At 41.9% G+C, this 25397-nt stretch overlaps 1 protein-coding gene and 1 long non-coding RNA gene across 3 annotated transcripts in view; one reads left to right on the forward strand and one right to left on the reverse strand.

The window, feature by feature from the left end:
• Positions 1-25397, forward strand: part of KIAA0319L (KIAA0319 like) — a 56068-nt gene that overhangs the window by 6790 nt on the left and 23881 nt on the right. For both annotated transcript variants that reach the window (XM_081921425.1, XM_081921426.1), the window contains exons 3-7: positions 10204-10898; positions 17113-17386; positions 20303-20404; positions 21941-22038; positions 22558-22645. In XM_081921425.1, the coding sequence (XP_081777551.1) occupies positions 10204-10898; positions 17113-17386; positions 20303-20404; positions 21941-22038; positions 22558-22645 (1257 nt within the window). The remainder of the gene's footprint in view (positions 1-10203; positions 10899-17112; positions 17387-20302; positions 20405-21940; positions 22039-22557; positions 22646-25397) is intronic.
• Positions 6587-25397, reverse strand: part of LOC309375665 — a 56928-nt gene continuing 38117 nt past the window's right edge. The window contains exon 3 of the long non-coding RNA XR_014170985.1: positions 6587-6743. This is a non-coding gene — a long non-coding RNA (uncharacterized lncRNA). The remainder of the gene's footprint in view (positions 6744-25397) is intronic.

The following is a 25397-nucleotide window of genomic DNA, read 5'->3' on the forward strand; positions in this document are numbered from 1 at the left end:
CAGCGAGCGGGATCCATAGCCGCTCAACCTCTCCAGCCAGGAGCTAAACCTCTCCAGCGCAGCTGAAGAAGAAGACAAGGCAGTGAGCACGATCCATCCCGCTCACTGCCTTGGCTTCCTCTTTAGCCTTAAGCAGCATCTTTAGCCTTGCGCAACGGGATGGATCGTGCCCGCTGTCCACCGGGGCTGGACTAGATGACTCCTGGGGTTCCCTTCCAACCCTGCAATTCTATGACCTTGGAAGGTGTTGGGGGTCTCCACCACTGGAGGCTTTTAAGCAGCAGTTGGGGGACCATCTGCCTGGCGTTCTTTAGCTGTAATTCCTACATTGTGAGGGGGCTGGGCTAGATGACCCTCGGGTGGCCCTCCCAACTCTATACAGTCCTACACGTCTGCGGCAGGAGATCCACAGCCACTTCACACAATGCCCACTCCCAATTTTCATTGGAGAGACATGTGGCTTCAGTGTCTAGGTAGGTACACCCCTACCTGCCACTCTCCCCCCACCCCACTTAAGCCAAGGGAATTCCTGCCCAGAGAAGCTCCCAGGTGAGGCAAGGGTTAAGATCTACCTCTGGTAAATGGCTTTCCCTTTTCTCTTCTTCTTCTGTGCTATTTCCTTCTTTTGTGTTTTGTTTAATCTGTTTTTATTGTATACTAAAATAAAAGCTGCAAAGTTTCCTTTTTTATAATATCCCCCCCCCCAAACTAAAACGTTAATCTAGATAAAAACACTGATCCAGAGGAAAAGAAGGGGGTGGAGAAAGGACGAAAAAAGAAAAAGAGGTAGAGATAGAGAGATTTTTAAAAAGTTGGCTTCTTTAGCCTTGCGCAGCCTCCCGCGACTGGAGAGGCGCAAGGCTAAGGAGGAAGCCCGGGCAGCGAGGGGATGGATATTATTTGGACAGATGGAATGCATCCTGTTCTAGATGGAGTCACACTTCCCTTGAGGAGCTGGTTCACAGTCTGAGGTACTCTTGGATTCAACATTGTTACTGTTGTCACAACTAGTAACAGTGACAAGTGCTGATTTTGATCTTGCACTGCTCGAGACCTCTATACTTAAAGGACCATCTCTCCCCATATGAACCCTGAGATGAAGCCCTTCTTTGTGTGCTTTCCTCCAAGGGAGGTCCAGAGAGTGGTGATGAGAGAACGGGCCTGTTCTGTAATAGCTTCCCACTTATGGAATTCTCCTACCAGGGAGGCAACCTGGTACCAAATTTGTCTAATTTCAGTGGCAATCAAATCTATTTTCATTTTCCTGTGCATTTGGACAGCAGCAACAATTGGATGTGTTGTTGTTTTTCACTCTGGGTACACTTTTAATTATGTTTATTACTACATTTTGCATTTTGCTCTAAATTACGTTGGGACTTTTATTTGTGAGAAGCAATTCATAGATGTAATAAACTAAACTAAAATGACTAAGAACATTTGAAACAGATGAAAGCAGGAAGGTGTAGTGGTGTGGTTTGTTAAGGCCTCTCAAAGAGTAACTTATTTCACAGATTTCTTCTATCTTAATTCCCCACTGCTCCCTGCCACTTGAAAAGTTCTTAAAAATAAGCCTTCCAGCTGGCAAACTTGTAACATTTACTCTTTTTTCAGAGAATAGAGGGATCATTTATACTGACTCAGTTGCATTTGATCTCAGTGGGTTAGTACTATAGTTAGCAAAATCTCTGCCTTCTGGACAGGGCTGCTGCTGTAATCTCCATAATTATCCTATGCTGTCTCTGACGTTCGGCAATTGGGAAATTTGATTAAGCTGATGTGCAGTAAGTGAACCATTAATCTCCAGCTTGTCACACAAAGTTGATTTAAAATTCATGGTTTATTATCTTTTTAGTTGTAGAGAGTAAGTAGTAATCATTACATGTTTTAAGTTAGGATGGATCTGCTTCTTTTTTCTTCTTTTGAGATTAGTTTCCTGTTTCCTGAGCCTACTGGAGTCGTGTTTCAAAAACCACTGGCTTTTTTTGTCTTTTTAACCATAGCTATGATAATTTGTGTGGGTGGGTGGGGGCACTTTGAGGCTTCCATGGTGGAAGGTATTGTGGCCTTGTTTGAATGTAATTCTTTACAAACCTACATTTTGCCATTCAGTGCATTCTGTTCCCACTTTTATACACACAACAAAATTAGCCCCAAAGGTTTAGTAGTAGGATGATTTTGGACATTTTTAAAATAACTTACGGAATTGCTTTATTGGAATTTAGAATTATTGTTCCAGTGTACTAAACTGTCACAGTCTGTCTCTTCTTAACTCCCACCTTCATAATGAATATTCACATACTGAAGAATGAAATTCTTCTTTGTTCCATACAGCTTTCTATTCAGTAGAAAGTGGATATTGTCTAGCTGTTACAATGCTATTTTTAAAAAGCCACCATTGTTTTCAAATAACAATGTAATTGCAAATTGTTGCAGTGAAAATTTCTCTTTCTTTCTTTCTTTCTTTCTTTCTTTCTTTCTTTCTTTCTTTCTTTCTTTCTGTTACCCTGTCAGAGTTAGTTACAATCTCTTGAGAGAGAAAGATTCATGAATGTGGCAAAACTGTATTTTCTTAATTGATTGCTTTTATTCTAAACTGGAGGCAACATAAGGCTAATATAACGTGCTGTCAGCAACTGGTTCACTTCTGAGAGCTACATTTGAACATCAAAGATCTGTAACTGACTTCATTATTTTAAGCCTGTAATAAACATAAGGTCAATACTGTAGGCTACAATCTGTGTTATTGTTGTTGTTGTTTAGTCGTTTAGTTATGTCCAACTCTTCGTGACCCCATGGACCAGAGCACACCAGGCACTCCTGTCTTCCACTGCCTCCCACAGTTTGGTCAGACTCATGTTGGTAGCTTCGAGAACACTGTCCAACCATCTCATCCTCTGTTGTCCCCTTCTCCTTGTGCCCTCCATCTTTCCCAACATCAGGGTCTTTTCCAGGGAGTCTTCTCTTCTCATGAGGTGGCCAAAGTATTGGAGCCTCAGATTCAGGATCTGTCCTTCCAGTGAGCACTCAGGGCTAATTTCCTTAAGGATAGGTTTGATCTTCTTGCAGTCTGTGCTATTACATGTAATAAAAATAATGCTTAAACAGCATTTTTATGTGCTCAAAGTACTGCTTATGGTCATATTTACAACAACCTGATAAGGTTAACCTAGTATTGTATTACTCTAATCCAGGCTTCCTCAACTCGGCCCTCCAAATGTTTTTGGCCTACAACTCCCATGATCCCTAGCTAGTAGGACTAGTGGTCAGGGATGATGGGAATTGTAGTCTCAAAACATCTGGAGGGCCGCATTTGAGGAAGCCTGCTCTAATCTTACTAATGAGAGGGCAACCAGAGAGTTTAAAATGAAGACATCTCAGCCCATGTTCTTAGCTATTATGCTGATAAAAACCTACGGTCAATTCACAATATCTTGGAATTGCTTTCATTGTATGCTGACATTATTTTAGAAATTTCAGAAACCACCTGGGGCATTTTTTGGCTGGGAGAAGCTCCCATTATCCTCGGTGGTATGTTGTCTTCCTGTTCTGAATTGGGACAGCAGTAGGGGGCAAAGAGTTAAAGCCTTACACCAGAGCCTCAATCTGGATCCCCACTCCACAACTGTTGTTTGTGAAAATAAAAATCTTGCATTAGTGCTGCTCCATCATAAGCATCCAAGCAACTTTGACTTTTCTTTGTGTAGAGAAGGCCTGTTTGATGACAGTGATATGGGTCCTTAGCAGAGCACGCTTTCCCCCTACGCAGTTGCTGTTTAAGCAGTTCAGCTAGCTGTCATGCGGTCACAGTGCTTGTGCAAGAAAACTGCCTGAGCCACTTGTAAGGGTTACGAAACCTTTAATGAGTGTGTGTATTTGGATAAGAAAATAAATACTTTGCAGTTCTTGAGCTGGTGAATTGTTTGCTCTGCTGTTTTAATAGCAGTCATCAGGTTTCTCTGGAAGGACCCACCCTGCAAACTTTTGAGGAAGTAACTGAGGCACAACTGGGGCATGTCATGTAATTGGTTGATTCTACAGTATTTGTGTTCTACCTTTTTCAAAGCAGTGGTTGTTTCTCTCAGAGTCTAGCATACCCTCTCCATGTTAAAGAAAATTCTTCCTGTTGACTCAGTGTTGAGAATTCTCAAGGCTTTCCACAAAAAGGCAGGAAAAGTTAGATAGAAAATTCTCTCTACCCCCCCCCCCCAAGAAATACAAATCCCCCTTCCTCTTGTGATGAAACGACTCCTGGCTGCCTTTCCCATCTTTTGTTTATCTCCCTTACTCCCTTTGTGCTTATTTTCCTTGGGAATTGAGAGAGGAAGAAGCTGGGTAAATTAGCTATTAAGACAAGTGTCCACATGTTAGGCATTCCCAGTTCAAGCTCCAGAGTTCCTTACACTTGGGATGCTATCTTTGTTTTAAAAATTTAAATGGCAACCTCAAGGGGTAGAAAGGGAACCAGATTAGGATCAGAAGCATGATATGTGGTGACAGTAGCTAATCCTTCATTCCTCCTTCACTATAGTACCAGTGACATCTCCCTCAAAGCTTCAGTTCATGTCAGGAGGGATACCTCTGTTAGCCCCAATGGAGACCTCTTCTAGGGACTTTTGCAGCTTCAGGGAAGCAATTTTCATTAGGGACTGGCATAGGACAGAAGGTTTCACAACCCACCCACCTCTTGGTAGCATGGATACGGATATTGGAAAATTGCAGTGGAAGTGGAAGTGAAAATGACGAATGTTTGTTAATTTGTCTCATGTTCAGAATAGAAATGAGTTTGGCAAATATTATCAGTATTCACTGCTGTTTCCAGTCCGCAAACAATACATGATTGGTGACATTTTGCCCCCTCTCATTTGCATTGTGTTTCCTTTGCTTTGAACTGATTGGCCTTTGCATTGAATTGAATTGTGTGGAAAAGCATAATAACGTAATTTCGTAAAATTCAGTCACATCAGTCAGCGAGACGAATAACGTTTTTGTCGGAACCTGAACTGCAGCAGAACAGAAATAGTGCAGCATGCAGAAAACATAGGTTAGAATAGAAATCAGTGCCTCACCCCTAGGCATGGCCTCAATCTCTCACCCTCAACATGGTTTCTATTTGATATGTAAATACCAGATACAGGAAAGGTATTACATATATTGTGTATGACCTAACTTGGTCCCTTGTTCTCTCTGAGACGGCTTCTTCCCCAGTGTCCCTTAAATCCTTCAGCTCTATAAAAAGCTTAATGATGCTACCCTTGCTGCAAGCATGTGCAAGGCAATTTCTGCTCCTTAATTATGTGGTTTCTTTCCCTTATATGTTTGCCAAAGCTTGGGCATTCTTAAGAAGCACAATGAGATGTGTGCTTTGGCTGACATTTGGTGACTAGGCAAAGCATTTAGAGGATTTATTTAATATATATGATAAGGAGGGAGACAAATGCAAATAAACAAAATGTAAGTACAGCTTGAATGTTTAATGGAAGGCAGCTGGCAAGAAAACATAATTAGGAATATTCAGCTTTGCCCATCTGTTTTCAGGATTCAAAGACTCTTCCCACCATTTCCTCCCTCCCATTCCATCTCAAAGCTGGCAGGAATACTGTGTCACCTATTTTAATTATGCTGCAGTGAATTTTTATGGTGCTTGACAGATTAATCAGCACACCAGACCAATACCAAACTCAGTAAGAATCTAAACTGTGCTTTGCTTCAAATTAAATTTTTAAAAAACACACACATGCTTGAAAACCTGCCTAAGAGATCTCCAGGGATCTGTTGAAATAAACCCAATAAAGTTGGTCGCCAGCCCCTTGATCCTGTTTATTTTTTTTGTCTTTTAGGTGAACTTTGAGGAAAGCCTCAGTTGTTAAATCCACATTTTATAAGACCAATCCAAACATAATTTTAATTTTTCTTTAAGGCTGCCAGTACTTCCAATTTGCTATGGAAAATGTATCACAGAAACATTGGTTTTATGGACCTCATGCCCTTGTTATTATGACACCTGTCCTTTCTCAGCCAGTGGTATTGGGTGCTCAGCCCCTTTGTTCCAAAATGAGGTCCAGCTGTGTGCTAAACACAGAATGAATTTTGGAACACAAGACTTTGCAATGCAGGATGTAATGAGGAACAAAATATTTAAAACACCCATGCTTTTCACCCCAAACCTCATACTATTCTCAGGATCCATTCATGCCAATATACACAAAGATGCCAGACTGTTCAATGACCAGTTGTGGTGTTAGTAGCAAGCATCTCAATTGCTGAGAACTCTTCTGATGGCAGATTTTCTTCTAGGTCCAGTAATAATAATGTGTAATATTTTTGGAGCATATTAGTATATTCAGAATGCTTTACATTTAGTGGCCCATTTCACACGTAATGATAAGCCATGTTTTAGTGCTACATGGGTGACCATTAGAACAACAACTGAAAAAAGGCAGAACATGCAGAAAAAAACTTGAATCATCATCTGATTTTCCTGATGTGAGCAAAGAAAGGATAGCAATTCTTAGTTTGGAAGCATTTGATATTTTAAATAGGATGAAAGGCTGACCATTGAGACCATTGCTGGGCAAGAGACCAGGTAGGAGATTGGAATGTCAGATAAAGGCTGCACAATATTTGTAAGTAACTTGAACAAATATGAAATTTACAAAGTACCCACTGAAGAACCACAAACATGACATCCAACTGGCTAGTAGATTTTTCCTGTTTTGCATCTGAGTACAGACACTATGCTATAGCTGTGATATAGAAAGAAGAAATGAAATCCAGAGTTGATATACAGATATTGTAAATCTGCCATACAGTTTAATGAGGAATATTAGGGTAGGAAAGAGTTACATCAGGAACATGCAAGGAAAAAGAAAGAGGTAAAATGAGAGTCAAAACATTTTAAAATAAGAGGAAGTGTATATGAAAGCCCAACCCATTCTGTGGCCATTAAACTCCTAGGCAAATATAAAACCATTAGGCTTTCAAACAAAAGCACAATAAGCACATCTCAGATTTAGAGGGAATTATCAGTGTTTATTTAGAAAGAAAAATATATAACATGAAAAGATCATGGGAGAAAAATAGTCGTCTTTGATGTGCAATAATTAATTCCTTTACTGATGTGAAAACTTTATTGTGTTCTTTACCTTCTCCCTATTGTTGAGTTTAAACTTAATTCACTTAAGTGAATTGGTAACCTTTCGTTTAATGGCACAGTAGCAGCTAAGAACATGTGAATCAAGGAGTTGCTTTAAAGGTCAGGGCAACATGACCTGGTTATAAATTAATCTTGCAGAGGCCTATTTTCCCAGTCTAGTCATCTCACAGAGGCTAGTTGTCTATTTTAAAGTGGCCTTAATCCCTGGAACTTTATATATAAGGCTCTGATCAATGGAGTGAAAACAGGTGACAATTGTATTAAAATGAAATCCATTAGCATGGTACAGTGGTACCTCTGGTTACGTACTTAATTTGTTCCGGAGGTCTATTCTTAACCTGAAACTGTTCTTAACCTGAAGCACCACTTTAGCTAATGGGGCCTCCCGTTGCTGCCGTGCCGCTGTTGCACGATTTCTGTTCTTAACCCGAGGTACTATTTCTGGGTTAGTGGAGTCTGTAACCTGAAGTGTATGTAACCCAAGGTACCACTGTAATAATAAGAAGCATTTCCGGACTACTTTTTTTTAATGAGATTGCACTAAGCACAAGAAATGTTTGGTACACCAGTTACAGAATTAATAAGATCAATCAACTTCACATACCTCGGGTTACAGACACTTCAGGTTACAGATGCTTCAGGTTACAGACTCCGCTAACCCAGAAATAGTACCTCAGGTTAAGAACTTTGCTTCAGGATGAGAACAGAAATCATGCTCCGGCAGCGTGGCAGCAGCAGGAGGCCCCATTAGCTAAAGTGGTGCCTCAGATTAAGAACAATTTCAGGTTAAGAACGGACCTCCAGAACGAATTAAGTTCTTAACCCAAGGTACCACTGTACTGGCCTCCAGATATTATGCTTTGAGTTAGGATAGCTCAGATCTTCAAGAATACTTTGAAAAGGGCTTTGGCACTTTAAAAATTATTAATCCCCCCCCTCATAAGAAACCTATTGCAACATCTTGAAAATGAGAGAGGGTGTGGGTATGGCTATTTAAAAGTTAGGATAGAATCTCAACCAGTAATCTACTCCAGTGCCATGGGAGTAAAGCACACCTTATGTAGTTTCATAACTGCCCTTGGGTGGTGCTGTGCAGTTTTGGGCTCTTCAGGCCTGAACAGGTGGTAGTGTTATGAGCACATCATTACCAGTGGTGTTAGATGTTTGCTCTGTTGTGTTTCCATTCAAAACCTCCTCTGTAAAAGTCAGTCATTAAAAAGCACTTTAGGCTAAAATTTGATAGGCAGGCACCCTGTGGTATTAGCCATTTTTTCCACCCATTGGGGAAATCTTGTAATCGTTTGAGCAGACTTTACTGTGGATGGTATTTGTATTGGAAATAGCCCTTTTCTGCTATATGTTCCTGCAGGAGATCTTTGACCTTGGAGCTGTTAATACACAGGCACAGACTACAGGCCCCCAGCCATAGTCATTTGGTTTTCAAGGTAGCTGTGTTTCTTTGCCAGACTCTGCACCTACCAAGGGAAGGGGGTAAGGTCCTGGAATCCAGGCAAGGCTGGGTGCAGTGAGGCAGAGGCAAAGAAGAAGCAAGACAGATCTGTGGCAAGGAGCAGCAGAAGAGCTCTTTCATTGTCTGGAGCACAGGTGGGAACCTTACTCAGCCCAAGGACTTCATTCCCTCATGGGCAACCTTCCAAAGGAGGCCACATGCCTGGATTGGCCGGGGCAAAAGTGGGCAGAGCAATGGATGTGACTCTTTCCTTTGTACATTAGGCTACATTCTGGCCATTCAAAAGCCAGGGGTTTATATGCATGCACATAAACCCTTCTCCATTAAGGCCGGCAAGAGATGTTTCATTCAGGCAAAAGCACTCAAGGAGGGCATGGAGCAGGACCGGTAAAGTGTGGGACATAGCCAGGGGAGAGTCACAAGGGCCACATTGACCCCTGGGCCCAACCTTCCTCATCCCTGGTCTGACCTGGACGAGGTAGGCATAGCAGATCTGTTCTCCTGTTCTTTGAGTGAAATTATTACTTTAACCAACATCCATTAGGGAAGTTGCAACAAACAACTTGTTTCCTAAGTTTCTTGTAACTTCTCATTGTTCTGCACTTCATAGTTATACAAGGCAACTCTGGTTCAGAACTGTGTGCACTGATGTCTGCATGCTGCTGTTTTATAGGGCAAGGGAGCCTTGTCAGATTATAACAATGTAGAAAGAGAGAATCTTACAAACAATTGTGTGTGAATGAGTTTGCCAGTACTCCTTTGCTTGTACTTCTGACCTAGCCAAGATGATCTTCTAGTCTTTGGCAACAAATGGTAATCATTTGAAGATAAGACACTTCTCATTAAACAGATTAGTATTTAAGGCAGCTATTTAAAGCAGCCATTAGTATTTAAGGCAGTATTTAAAGTAGTTCCCATGATTCCTGTTTGTAGGGTGTTTAGTCTTCTATTCTTAGATCATAATCATCTAACAATTTAATTTTGGGTGGGTGGGCAACTTCATGCTTGAATGAAAAATATTTCTGTACCCATTTCATTCCAGCTTCAGGCCTGGATATTGGGATGGAAACTGCATTGATCACCCTGAGCAGTGACCTGTTTGGGGAGAAGGACAGGAGGAGTGTGACTCTGTTAATTCTCCTTGACTGCACCATAGCTTTTGATACCATTGACCATGGTATCCTTATAGACTATCACATGATTTTGGGAGTTAGAGACAGTGCATTGCTATGGTTCTTCTTTATTGAGGTCTGGCTCCAGAAACTATAATTGGGTTGCTACTGCTTGGCCCCATAGGAATTATTTTGTGGGATTCTGCAGGCTCCAGCCTTGTAACCCATTTTGTTTAATACCTTTTGAAGTTATTGGGAGCTGTCATTGGGGGATTTGGAGTGAAGTGCCATCAATATGCTGATGACACCCACACCTGATAAGTTATGTTTATTACTAGAGAGTAGAAATGAAGTAGGGTTTTTTAAAACAACAACAACAACAACCCAGATATAATTATTTCCTGGATTACATTTATGCTGTTGGATTCTTATTTAAAATTGTTATCATTTTATTTCTCTTTGCTCAGATGCAAGCTGGACTAGAGGCACTTGTCTGCCAGGGAAGGCTCTGCAGGGAGGCCATTTGAGGTCACTGGATGGTGTTCACCTCCAGCTGCTGGAAGGATTTCACTCTGTCCAATCTTGTCAAGCTACTTGCTGTCAGAGCCCTACCTGTGATGCCTTTTGGCTCAAGGGAAAGATGTGCATCCAGGTGAACTGTATCAAGCCTCATTGGTGTCAGGCAATCTGGACCAACACCACTGACTCGATCTTGGTGTTTGTAAAGAGATCTGAGCATATGATAAATGCCCAACCTGCAGCAGAGAGGAGAGGTTATCTTCCTAAGTGGCTGGACTGGAGGGAAGGACATCAAAGTAAAACAAGGATGAGAAGGTCCTTCAAAGAGTTGCTGGCTTACAGAGCACACTTGGCAGACATCAGGGGAAGCTCTCTTAAGAGGGACACAGGATCCAACAACGGAGGTCCTGTAGCCCATCCTGCTCCATCTCAGCCCTTGGATAGTAAATCCACCCATAATGATCTGACGGAAGCTCCTTCTTCACATCAAGAAACAAACTTTCCCAGAAACCACATTGATCCAGAAAAAAACCTGCTGCCAAACAGTGAAGACTTGAAAACAACCAAATTCAAAAGTTCATCTCCCCCCAGCAGCAATAATGTGAACAGACCAAGTGACCTTGCTGGGAGTGGCCTCATGAGGGTAAGTGCAAGATAATATTGTTAATGTCAACACTAATCCAAATTCTGTTGTATAAATGCTTTATAATCCTTTTTTATTGCACAATAGCAGCAACATACTTGACATTGTTTGGAAATTCTAAGAAATAAAAAAAATCAAAACAGTTTTGAAAACGGTGGTTAGAATCAGTGCAGTTTTAAAAGGTTCAGTCCACTGCCTTGATGAGAAATGGTACCCAAAGGTTCACTCTTGCATTTGTGGATTAATGAACTGATAGGTCTGACTTGCTTGATGAGGAACCTCAAGCCCAGAGGCTGAATGCAGCCTTCCAGGCCTCTCTATACAGCCCTTGGGACTCTCCTCAAGTCACACTCCTCACTGGCTTTGCTCCATGCTCTTCTCAGACAATTTTGTCTGGCTGAAATATGTCCATGAATTGTGTCTGTCACAGTAAAAAAATGAAGTTGGAAGACACCCCCCCCCAGCTTTTTCCTTAAGAAAGTCTGGAAGGGAAGAGAACTTGTCAGCTGGGATGCCTCTGCTTGAAGGTACTTCAGACAGAGGGAAGGTCTGGCAGAGAAGGGCATACACTGCCTTGGACACTCCTGATTGAAGGTAACGTGCCTTTTCTAAGAGGAGTGCTGGTGGGGGGGGCATTACAGTTTAGACACAACTGCTGAAAGTCTAACCTCCCACACACTGGATTTTCTGGTGGAGAGTATTCCAGCTTGGGCACCATTAGGTAAAGCTGCTTGGATCACTTTTTCCTAGAGATCACCCCTCTGCCTGCACTGACCTTTCCTGTTCTGGAGCACAAAAGGCTACAAGTGCTGATTTAGCCTTGCATAGCCCAGTCTTTCCAGGCACCTTGGCCACAGAGCTGCCAAACATCTCCCAGTCTTCCCCCTTCATAGTTAGAAATAAAACTGGTTGCTTATAACTTCATGGCAAGTGCAACAAACAGAATGGTTGAACTCAGCATATGTGTGGGGTGTGTACCAAGTGTACTTTTTTACTCGCATCCAGGTAAGGGTGCAACAGAGAGTCTACCACAGCAGACAACTCAGTGACATAACTCTTATCAGTGGGGTCTATCTCATTTTTAGAAATCCCTTGCTCAACTTAGTATGTTTTCAGTAGATTGTGGTTCTTAAAAGCTGTTATTCTCATGTACCTGGTTGCAGATTTTGCAGTCCCAGGTTACATTGCAGCTGTGATATTAGAACTGCCAACCTGGTGGAACAGGATGTGGCTCAGAGCCAAAGGACACGACTAGGAAACCTGGAGCTAACCTAGTTAGCATGCAAAACAACCGCATGGTTTAACTTTGCCTTGCTGACTCAGCTGTCCCTCAGCCCTTGACTTCTTAACAGTCACTTAGGAACTGCTGTTTGGCTCCTCTGTCTCAGCAATACATCAATAATGATGCTTCCCTAAAACCGTAACCATCTGGCCTCTCACAAGAGACTGTCGCTCAGGAAGTGATCCAGTGTGGTAGAGACTGCACTGCAATCCCTCTGCTAAGATTGATTCTTGCTTGCCCTAAGTGATAAATAGTAATGTGTCCCTAATTTCCCTGCTGATTTCAACAACAGGGTGTTGAGCTCTGAGCTATCAGATTCTCTTCTAATGCTCCAGCTGAGCAGAGAATGTAAAATTAAGGCTGTAAAAATAAATTCTCTGAAATCTGATGTTTTGCTGCAATTCCAGGCCACTTCCCTAGGGTTACCACTAAAGACCCATTTGTGATTTCTCTCATGGAGAACTTACATTTTTTGATTTCCAAGTTATGGAAAGCAGGTTTTGCAATAACTGAAGGTCCCAACAGGACAAAAATCTTCGTAAGAAAAAGTGAATATAATTTGCACAACAGCCATCTTAAAATCACAGCCACGAGTAGTCCTATAACCCACATCCTCCTACAAGATCTAAGTGTAGTTATGTACATTTAAAGATTGATGCACACTGTCTATTTTGCTTCTTATAGTAATTTAAAAGGGGGACTTGCCAGGCAGTGTTGCTGTGTATCTCCACCCTCTCAGGCATACTCCTGTTCAGGGCTCCAGTTAACCAGAAGCAGGAGCCTTGCAGTGCTTTTCAGGGGTGCGGGGAGATATTCAGGAGTGGGAAAGGGATAGGATACACACACTGCTGCCCAGCAACCTCCTGCATTGCTATAGAGCTCCCAGTCCCAACCTGGCATTCTCCCTTGGAAGTGGCATTTTTAAAGAATATTTTGCTTCTTATAGCAGTATTGTAGCTTGATTGATAAATAGTGGATTTAAGACATATTCTCATAGGATCAAATAATGTTCTGAAGGAAATGAAGTGAGAATATGTTAACTAGAATATGGCGTACCCCGGCTGTTGTCTAAGGCAAGCAAGGGGAAAATACCACATCTTATTCTTAGCACTACATTGCATTAAACATAAACTGTATCAGTGTACCTCCACATAATGAGACGGGGGCTGTGGAAGAAAGGGAAGTCATGCTGTGTGTGAGATGCAATAATGATAGGGCAGGAATTATTAATTACTGGGGATGTCTAACGATGTCAGAGAATTCCAAAGAAAGCAGAAAAAGGAGCAGGAATTATCAGCATTCACTTTTTTGCCCCGTGTCTGGAACAGAAATCAATCCAGTGAATATAATTGGTATTCATTGTTGTTTTCAGTCAGCAATGGATACATAACTGATTATGCTTCTGCCACCCAGTTTGCATTGTGTTCCCTTTGCATTTAAATGAATGGGACGGAATGGAATAATGGCAACATAAATTATGTAATTATTTAAATACTTTACATAAGTTATGTCATTTCACCTCAGTGAAAGACAAATAATGAATTTTTTGGCGGAAGACAAACTGCAGCAGAATAAAAACAGTACTGTATGCAACAAATACAGGGCAGAACAGAAACTCATAATGATGTTGCACGCACTTGTCTGTGGACCTGTCTGTGACATTCATGTATCTATTATCCAAACTGTTGTAACAAACACACTTGGTGAGGGAGAAGGAATTTCATTTTGCCAATACCAACACACTGCATTTTCCCTACAACAGAAGCACTATGTTGGGGGAAGATAGTCTCACATTTACTGCTCATATTAAAAATGTTTAAAAGCCCCTCAGGAAGACAAATTGGCATATGCTCATGAGAGTGAGTGAGAGTCTGTCACGTGCCAAGTTGCAGTCTGGCTCCATTGCCAAATTAGTGCCTTTGTCTTCATGCGCAATGCTGTGTATTTGAATCAGACAACAGTGATTGACTAGTCAAGAGAAGTATTCAAGTACAGCACTGTTGATTAAGGGGTCTGCTGCTGCATCACTGTGGTATGCTTGCAGAAGCAACCCCTATAAATAATGCACTTTTTTCAAATGAAACTCTTACAAGGTTAGTATTTCTTGCCTTCCACTTTGACTGTGGTGTAGCTGAAGTGTCTTTATCCTTGGCTAGTGTTTGCTTGCCTTGGTTACTGATCATATTTGCTGCATTTGCAAATTTAGGTCCTGTGATCAGAGTTATCACAGAGTGATCAGAGTTGAACATTGTTCTAGATATATTAGAACGTGACCCCCTGCCCCTAAAAACATAGGGATTGACACAGAAAGCTGTTCATCAGCAGAATATGTGGAGGAACCAAGAGGGAAGAAACCAGAATTTGCCAGTAACAAACCATTGAATTTTGAGAACTGTTTCATAACAGTTACTTATGAAAAGGTTGCACATATTAAAAATGTATGTGCCTGTGTCTATTTCTAGACTATTGATGGGCAAACTGCGCTCCCTGTCTTGAATTGGCTCAGTGCAAGCTTTCTTGGTGATTGTCCTGAGAGTTTTAAGAGAGTTCCGGATAGTTAGCACATGCGTAGTGATAGTGCTGTACAACGTGCACACAGTTGTATATTACATCCTGAGAAATGTAGTTTGATCTCTCTTGCTGTGCACTCCAGCCCATTGAACACCAGCTATTGTGGAAAGGCCTCTCAATCTCCCACTAAAAAAACAACAACACCATGCAGGAGAAGAGAGGGATTGGGGTCTGGATGGGGAGGCAACCACCACATAAAATCTTTGAAAGAAATAATTGAGATAATTGATTTACACAATTAGAGAAGTTGCTTGCCAACATGAGCCTGCTTGTTGATTTGATGATTTGATCACATAGTTCACAACAGTAAATGAGAGTTCATTGCATATGAGGCTGCAGTGTTGAAAGAACTTCTTTTCATATGCCTTCAAAGCAACTGGCTTTGTAGTTTTGCAGCAATCAACAAGAGTTTCATTGAGAGTCATGGATTAACATTAAATAAAGTTTGTGTACATTGTGGTTTGGGGCACTTGGTCTCCGGGATGTACACCTTCAGAATCTCATTTAACATTCCATACCAGAGAATAGCTTCTTGAGGAAACAAGGCTAGATCCAAAATGATATGAACATTACCAGCCTATCAAATTCATATACTAAACCAGATAACTAGTGCTGTCACCAATATTCATAATCCAGATTGACTCAGTCCAATAGTCTCTAGTGGTCTCTCTCTCCATCTATGAATTGAATGTGTGTTTTGATCATCCCTTTAAATTCAGCTGATACCACATCTTGAACAGAACAGCACCACAACCCAAAATAATTTCATAACTGGGGGCCTGAGCCCAGAGTTCACATCCAGAGCTTTATGGGCTGATACTCACCTTCCCAAATTACATAACGTACATGATAACAGAAGTCATGAATTTCTCGCCCTTAGTTTGACCTTTTAAGTATTGCCATTTGACTGTGCCACAAGAAAGTGTGCTGAGATATTTTTGTTTGTTATGAAAATCAAGTCCAGGTTGTTGATATTTCTGTGTGCTGTGATTTAAATGTTCATCTTATGCTATACAAAGATCAACTGAGGAAAATATGTAGCATATACAGATAAGCCCAGTTAAAGCTGATATGTCTGGTTCTGGCTGCCTCAGGCTACTCACCGGAATGAGGAGGGCCTGGGGAAGGAATTTTCTTATGAAAGAAAGGAAATTGTTTTCATCTGTCCCCTTGTCTTGTTTACACTGGTCTGATTAGTCTCTCACGGCACTCAAAAGTGGGAGTATTTTATAAGTGAGCAAAATGGGCTTGTCACCCAAGTTCTTGACCATAAAGCCAGAAATTCTGTTTGCACAGTGTGCTCCTTTTGAACATCCAGTTCTCTCACGTGGCAGAGGCTGTTAGTTAATTTACTTTTGCATAATCCCATCTTTTTTTTGCATTCAGGCCTATTATTATTATTTGCACCCTTCATCAACAGGTTCCAAGGCAGGTTACAACAATTTAAAGCACACCTCTCAGGCATGCAAAGGCCAGGATAAAGTGTTAGCTGAAAACTGCATAGTGAAGGTGTGACATGCACCTCTGTAGGGAAGGAATTTTACAATTTAGAGCAGGGGTCAGCAACCTTTTTCAGCCATGGGCTGGTCCACAGTCCCTCAGACCATGTGGTGGGCTGGACTATATTTTGGGGGGGAAATGAATGAGTTCCTATGCCCCACAAATAACACACAGATGCATTTTAAATAAAAAGACACTTTCTACTCATGTAAAAACATGCTGATTCCCACGGGCCTTGGGTTGCCTACCCCTGATTTAAAGGAATGTAAACTGAGTGGTTAATGTGCATAACGAGCCACTGTTCATATTCAAGTGTATATAATCATTCCATGAAGAAGGAATTATGCACATTTCCCAGTCGAGATGCATAATCTGCAATAGGCCTTGGGAAATGTGCATATATTGACAGAATTTTATACGTTCTTTAGTCAGGATACCTAACCTTCAACAGGCCCCTGGGAGTGGTCATATCTCAATTGCATTTTGCACATTTTCCAGGCAGCATGCACTTTCTCCAATCAGCATGCAGTCTCCAGAAACTTGATTTCCCCCCTATCTTTCTTGTCCAGAAATGTGCAATTTGTGCATGTGTGCGCACCCCCAGCTGTTTCTAGCCAAACATGTTTTTCTCAAGTGATATGACACATACCTTAATAATGAATATTACTACTACTACTACTACTACTACTACTACATCATTTTCCCTACTCTTCCTCTGAATGGGGCCCTTGAATGGGGTGAAATTTCTGACAGAGAGGAGAAATTTTCATGACTAGTGATGATAAGAGTTAGGTTGTAAATGCCATTTTGGATGTTGTGGTCAGTGAATGCTTTGTCACATTCCTTTCTTGCTTTCACTAGGCCCCTGCTGGAGCCTCCACTTCAGAACCCTCTCTCGCAGCTGCATTCCCCAGTCCTGTTGCAAACGCTGAGAAAGTCGAGCCATCCAGCAACACTTCTACCCAGCCTTTCTCATTGGAGGATGCCATTCCAACTTCTAGCAGTCTTCATGGGAAGGGTATGGGGGAAACGCAGCTGGTTACTTCTGTTCCAACTGGCACCCCCACCAATGATAGTAATCCTGTAGTCCCAACAAACCCTGCTGTGCAACCCAGCACTGCTGCCCCAACGCCAGGTAAGAGCAACTGTCGGCTGAGGAGATGTTGTAAGCCTGCCTTTAAATGCTACTGGCATAGTTCCACAATCTCAGCTCTTGATCTGACTGTTCATTTGCCAAATGTTTTGACAGAAGTTTTCTTCTAGTGCTTGTTTAAAACATCACATCTTGCAATCTTAGTTCGGAAGAGGGAAAAAAACCTTTTGGTGACATTGTACAAAATCTAGGAACGTATCATTCTGGTTTTGCACTTTTCCACAGCTACTCTTTTGTGTTGTGCATTGCTTGATTAAGTGAAATAAACCTTTTACAGTGCTTGGCCTCAGATGAGAAATAATTACAAAAAACCATATACAGCTGCCTTTTCTGGGACCCACCTCTAACTTCAACCTTCAGTTTGAGATCTGTTTTAATTTTTACATTTTACACCTCTGTTTTCTACATTCCCATTCCAACTTTGTCATTCTCCTTCTCTGGCAGCCTGGCTGGGACTTTCATACCAACAGCTGATGGCTAAGCCCCCAGAAGCATAATTTCAGATTTCTCCCTTCCGCACACCTGTGCTGTGCCTGGTTCTCCTCTTTTGCACCCAGTTTCTGTCAATCAGCAGCAAACAAAACAAAGCTCTTTTTAAAAAAGAAAGAAAGAAAAGAAAATGGTGGCTGCTGGTACCACTCAACTGTGCTCATCATTATAATAATTAGCGTTTATATAACACATTTCAAGTATTCAAAGAACTTCACACTCATTTATCTCATGAACCATTGTAACAGTCCTGTAAAGGAGGCCAGTCCTCTTCTCCTCAGGTGGAGTGTGTGTGACTGTGTGGCTTGCTTAAAGCCACCTAGTGGGTTTGTGGTTGAGGTGAGGTTATTTTGCAACTCTCAGTCTTGGCCTCTTCTCCAAATGTATTTCGTGGGAAGGGCTCATGCTTTGTATACAGAAGGCTCCAGGTTCCATCCCTTGTATCTCCAGGTAGGACTGGGGGAAAAGCTTTTGTCTGAACGCTAGAGAGTCACTGTCATGCAGTGTAGACCAGTGGTGGGGAACTGGTGGCCCTCCAGATGTTGTTGCACACCTGTTATTGGTCATGCTGGCAGGACTGATGGGAGCTGCAGTCCAACGTCTGAAGGGCCACAGAATCCCTAGCACTAGTTTGGGCAATACTGAGTTTGCAGGACTAGTGTTCTAACTCTATATATGGTCTATGGTCATACATGTTTTTCTCCCCTCTCTGTTTTTTAAATAGATACTTCCAGTGGCGTAGCGTGGGGGGTGCAGGGGGGGGCCGGCCGCACCGGGCGCAACATCTGGGGGTTAGGGGGCACAAATCCACGGGTTAGGGGGCACAAATTACTTGCCTTGCCCCGGGTGCTGACAACCCACGCTACGCCACTGGATACTTCTGAAGGTGTTCTACTGTTCCATACCCCCCCCCTTATTCTGAAGCTTAAGTGCCCTTTCATTTTTGTTGTATGTTTGTTGCAAGGGGGCAATGAAGGGCTGGTCTGTTTGAGAAGAACTGGAGTGCTTTTAAAATTGAAACAAAGCATAAAGATCAATTTCAGTGATACCACCCCATATGCAAAGGTACAACAAGTACCAGAGAGTTAAATTTTATGGGATCTGCATACTTACTTGGACCTTAAAATGCTTCTCAGTTTCCAGCTCAGAATAGTGCAAATTCTTGCTATGTTTGCAAAAGGCTAAGCTTACAGTTGAATAAATAGAGGCTCTTGTCCCTCTCAGTTTGAGAAAGAGCAGCTAAATTGTCTCCTGAAACATATCTGATTCAGCTCTTCTCATCTCTACTGCACCTGGCTGACATCTCCCTTCAGTACAGAGCACAAAGTGCATGTTGAATTTTCCAGAAAGATAGCAAAGAGTTTAATTTCTGTATGATTCTGTTGGTTTGTATTCACTTTCAGTTTAAAATCTCAAATGGCATCTAAGTTTAAAGGATGGGATGTTATAGTTTAATAATTTGTAGCTTGTTATTTCTAAAGCTTTGCAACTAAGGGCTTGTGGTGCACTTTAATTGTGAGACGTGGGATGATTTCTGCAAGCAATTTCTGTGCCCGGGGTTATTACGCACAGCTTGCTTCTCATCAGAAACATGCATTTCCGTATTCCAGGCTCCAGAATATTGAAAACTGCTGTAGTTAATTGAGAAGCATATGACTCATTCACACAATGGCCCCTTTTGGATGTAACAGGTTTAAAACTATTGGTTAGCATGGCATGCACAACAAGCAGCAGCAGCAACCCTTAAACTTAGTGTGGGTGAGGGAAGATTGGAAGCTTTCACTTCTGGTTTAAAACAAACCAGAGTTTCTCATTGTATCCAAATGGGTTGGGGTGGAGGACTCTAGTTTGTTCAAACATGTCAGGATCAAGCCATACTTTAAACAAACCAGTTTAGACATAATCAGTGCTTTTTTTCTGGGGGGATACATGCCCCTAAACATTTTGTGAATCTACGGTAAGTTTGGCTTCATTGAGGGGCAGTATTTCAATATGAGTAGGAAAATGAGAGTACCCCTAACCTTTTTTTTTTTTTTAAAGAAAAAAGCACTGGGCATAATGAGACACTCTGGTTAGTTCAGAATGGAAAGTGGATGCTTTTGATCTCCTCCTTACAGTCGTGCCTTGCTGCATCTCTGTGCTTTTTAAAATGAATACATACTTCTCAACGTGTTCTACTCTCTCATGCTTTCCCCTTCTTTTTGAAGTGACAATGTCATATCCTTTTTGTACAACAAAATGGCTGTTGCAAGGAGGAAATGAAGGGCTGGCCTCCATACAGAGTTCAACCATGAGTTACCATCACATCCAAACAGAGCCAATACTTTTTCCACAAGCATCTGGGTATATGAATGGAAAATGTAACATGTGAAATGGCCTTGTCTTTTAATTTTTAATTCTCTCTTACAGTTATTAAGAAACTGGCAGTTTCTGCTGGAGACAGTGTTGAAGTGACACTGCCAAAGAATGAAGTGGAGCTGAATGCATACGTCTTGCCTCCACCACCTAAAGGTAGAACCCAGGGGGCTATGGCACATAGTATGTGGTAGCAAACCTGAGTTTGCCACCTTGTTAGTTTTGCTGGAAGAGATGCATGCTCTTTTAATGACAGCTCAAGATAGGCGATGAAGCTGGAAACGCTCAGTCAAACCTGCTTGGTAATCAACAGGTAAAGCCTGGTAATCAATAGGTAAAGCCTGCATGGCAGGAAGAAGTTCATCTGGGCTAACTCCAAGATACACTGGCCAGATCTGAGCCAGTTGTGTGTACACAGACTCCACACACTGAATTCAGCTTTGAACAGAGTGCAAATATTTACAAGAGTCCAGGGGAGGCTCATGGTTGCTTAGATGGGCATAGAAATGACTCGGCTGTATATATTTTGGGTGCCAACTGTTACCATTTTGTGAGAGGGATTAAAGCACATGCCAAATTAAGTTTTCACAATTAAGGTGGAATAAGTGCTCTGTTGCCCTGGCATAACAAATCCACTTTTAAAAATAGTTTTGCAGTTAAGTAAGTGCAAAATACACTGAAAAATGTGGGATGAATGAATTATTAATGGGAAGATGTGTAAATTCCCCAAAAGCAAATCAGAATGAATACAGGATGAATGGTCATTTTCATATAACTATCCTGTAAACAAATCAGAGTACATGCTCAACAGTCATAGTCTAACTACCATGTTATCTTTGTAGAAGTAAATCAGTAAAGCTACATAAACAGGTCATCTGGAAGAGCTCTGTAAATACTGTTATATATATTTGGTGTTAATTTCATTTTATTTATAAATAAATTTCCTTGCAAATAGAAATATAGATGGTCATTTGGAATAAGCAAAAATTTCCAGCCCGCTAAATAAGCATGTTATGTTGCTGGAAGTGTGCAGTGGTGAAGCTGCATGCTCTGCTACCGGGGGTGGAGAGCAGTCGGGGGCGTGGTGCGCATCCTGGGGGCATGGCACTCGACACGCTCGGGGGGGTGCAGCACGTGTCCGGGGGGGCGCCACAATGGCACCCTACCAGAATAGTGGTGCCGGGGGTGGTCCGCACCCCTGTTCCTCTGCCAGTGGAAGTGTGCGTTTTATTTTGCAGTATTTGATACATGGCTTACACTTCAAGGTTTTTTTGGATGGGATGTTTTAAGTGTATAGTCTCCCTTCTTTAATTCTCGTGCAGTTAATTAGATTTCATATAGCAGGATATTGTTATATTTTACTTTCCCACTCTGGAGTGATGGGAATGGACATTCTTTCCCAAGATTTAGTATGACATATTCTGGCCATAATCAGTATGAAAAGATTTCATTTTTTGTTTTTCAAATCTCAGCTTATATGAGTATTCCTTTCTATTGCATCAGTTTCACTCCCAATATGTGCTAGACCACCACATGTGGATATAACACAATTTAGTATTCTGAAGTGACATTAGTTTTAATCTTCAATATAAGGCTTAAGCTTCTGAGCTGCTTTGATCTTCTCATTCAGTTTCTTTTCATAGTGGGCTCTTCTAACCTCTGGTTTGTTTGTTTGTTTGTTTGTTTGTTTAGGGACTAGCTACTCCTATGACTGGAGGCTGATCACACACCCCACTGACTATAGTGGAGAGATGGAAGGACAGCACTCACAGATTCTCAAGTTATCCAAGGTGAATCTCTTGCTTTTTGGCAACTCTTAAATCTAAAATTTCAGTTGTAGGCTTTTGCACTGTCGTGCTGCAAGGTTAGGGGAAGCAAATGTTACAGTGTGTAACATATACCGGTATATGTACTGAAGCTGCTTTATGCTGTCAGACCATTGGCCCATCTAACTACACATTGTCTGACTCTGAGTGGTTCTCTGGGGTGTCAGGTACAATGAAACTGTTAGAGGCTTTGAGTTCACGTCCTCTCCTTGCTGAGTCCACAGTAGACAAAAAAAAATAAAATATCCCCACTTCCACCTGATCACAAGGCCCAGGTAATGCAGGATGTTAGGGTCCAAATAGAGAAGGGATTTATTCTCTTCTGAGCAGATGGCATTAATGGCTCATGTCTCTCATAATTCAGTATATGTCAGTTGTTTTTTGTGAGGTACTAACATCATTGTGGTGGTCTAATTTAGGGGTGGGAACAGGTAGACACAGCCTTGCCCATGTCTAATATGCCCTGTTCATTTTCTTTGCTAGCTCACAGTTGGCCTGTACGAATTCAATGTGATAGTAGATGGTGATAATGCTCATGGAGAAGGAATGGTGAATGTGACAGTTAAACCAGGTATGCTTAGCAGATACATTTACAGCTTGTAGGTTATATATTTCCTTTTTAAAAAAGTAATTTCCACAAAAGCTTGAGATGGTAGACAGCTGGGGGGGGGGGTGTTAATGAAAATGACTGCAAGTTCTCCAGGGAGAAATTTTGGCTAAATTTGCAGTGGGAGGGAGGTGTTGGGTGAAACAGAATGTGAAAAACCATTCACTAACTTTTGCCTTGCTTTATGGTGGGTGGCAGCATCAGGAGTGCTCTTCTTAGTGGCTGTCATTTTCTTTCCTGCTTGGCATAGGTTTGTGATTAGGCACCTCTAACTAATTCACACTTCCCAAAACAAATTGTGATCCAAAATGGGGCCAAATGTGAGCCAGAATTTGCTCCAAGTTTGGTTGCTACTACCAAGGCTGGTCATAGCTAATATTTTTTTGGAAGGTCATAGGATAGAAGCAGTTACAGATAGGTAGCCGTGTTGGTCTGCCATAGTCAAAACAAAAAATATTCCTTCCAGTAGCACCTTAAAGACCAACTAAGTTAGTTCTTGGTATGAGCTTTCGTGTGCATGCACACTTCTTCAGATACACACTTCTTCAGATACACAGATAGGATAGAAGCATTGTTCATTTGCCCTTATGTACCCATTTGGTCCTGTCCCCTCCACCCACAGTACTGCAAAACCAGGGAACTGAGAGAGCAGGATATTTGTGCACAGGAGTCCACAAATGTTTGACTCAGTGGAGGCTAGTCCATTAGGGCAAGTATGGCACTGTCCCACCAACCTCTGCCTGGTTCAGTCCGGGGCCACCATGTCTGCTTCTTATTTACAACCAGTCCTAGTGGCAGCAGTGGCAGTCAGCTTCCTTCTCCTTAGTCTCAATGTTTATTTTCATTTTATTTACTTATTGTGTTTATTTGTTTCTTTTTCAAAAAATGAAACAAAGCACTTTTTTCAAAAAATGAAACAAAGCACTCAGAGCGATGCAAAAGGGTAAAACAGCCTAAAATACAGCCTAAAAATCTCTCTCCTCTCTCTCTCTCTCACACACACAAATCCAACTTCACCCCACTGAGATATAAGCAGAAAGTTAATATCTAAGGGCCAGGGTGAATAAAAATGCTTTTGCCTGGTGCCTAAAATAGCTAGAGGTTGTGCCAGGAGTGGGTGGTTGTTCCTACCCGTTAAAGGATGTTGAATGGCTTATAGTCCAAATTCACATCTTCCTATCCTTCACCTAGGAAACGTTGGGTACAACAGGTGTGTGGGTGTGTATTGTCAGCAAACTTGGTGTTTGTCACTTGGCCATTTCCCCATTAGTGCCAGGGTTGCCTCTCTGCCTGCCAGTTTGCAATTTCCACCAGACAATGAAGTTGCTGCTCACCAGTGCCTCTGCTATCAGTGCTTACCTGATATGACCGAATTCAGTCTGGGTGCTTTCCCCTCCCAACAGATGAACAGTGCCATGATAGCATAGCCCAAGCCAGATGCTGCAAACATAGCAGGAGGCCTTGATCGTTAAGAACCATTGATCTAGCACACTAGTCTTCAGTTGGTGGGTCGGGACACATTAGTGGGATGTGGCCTGATCCAAGGTGGGTCACAACAGGAGCACTACGACCATGCAAATGAAAGATTAAAAAATGGGTCTCCCAGTGCATGTTTGAATTAAAAGCAGGTCCTGTGTCTGAAATGGTTTGAGATATTTGATCTAGTAGAATAGTAGATGATCCTTGGAAGGATTAGCAGCCAGGTGCTGCTGCTCCCCTCCCCTCCCAGGGAGTGGTAGGAATACCTTTACCAACACTGTTTCCTTCAGAATGTCACAATGGCATATAAACAAAGATGAGAATGGCCATCCAAGTAAAAGAGCCTGTATTTCACCAGCCATAGATCTCCTCTTGGATCCTCTTTGTCCATGAAAAGGGAGGAAGAAGGCCTAATGGCTTCTAATAGCCAGTGATTGACTTCTAGAATGGAAAGTACCAAGATTCAGGTCTCTGCTGCCTAAGATACCCCTTTTCTCCCTCATTCCTGTTGTGTGAGAGCTGGTTTTGATTCCTCAGTGGCAAGAAAGGCAAACTATGTACAGTGGTACCTCTGGATGCGTTCCAGAGCCCTGTTCGCATCCTAAAGTGAACGCAACCCGCATTTGCGGGTTCGATTTGCTGCTTCTGCGCATGCGCATGACGTCATTTTGAGTGGCGAAACCCGGAAGTAACACGTTTTGTTACTTCTGGGTTGCTGCGGAGCGCAACCTGAAAACGCTTAACCTGAAGCAACTTTAACCTGAGGTATGACTGTATTACTATTCTTGGCATAGTTATTCCTCCCAATACCACTAGGTGCTGCTAACAGGGCTTAATATGTTCCAAGGTTCCTCAGAGCTCTGTACTGTAGCGATAGAAGGAAGGTAGTGACTTCTATTGATCGTGTGGAAAGTTCCACTTCCTGTAAGCACTCAAAGCGCTTCACCGGCTATATATCTGTGATCCTTACAATAATCCTGTAAAATAAGTTAGCGGTATTATTTCCATATTGCAAACAGGAAGGTTGAGGCTCAGTGAGCTCGCTTGCCTAAAGTCACCTTTCGTCTTAACCGTTTTAACCACAAGTTCAATAATATATTAATATGTACAATTTAATATGTACAATTTATGTAGTTGTTTGCGAGTGTTCAAAGTGCTTCTTGTTTATTGTTTTATAATCCTTATCCCATGTTGCAAATTGAAAAGACGTGGAGTAGTTGCTGAGGTTGGGAGAGAC

This window comes from Podarcis melisellensis, assembly GCF_964234715.1.
Source record: "Podarcis melisellensis genome assembly, chromosome: 8".
NCBI classification, from domain to species: Eukaryota; Metazoa; Chordata; class Lepidosauria; order Squamata; family Lacertidae; genus Podarcis; species Podarcis melisellensis.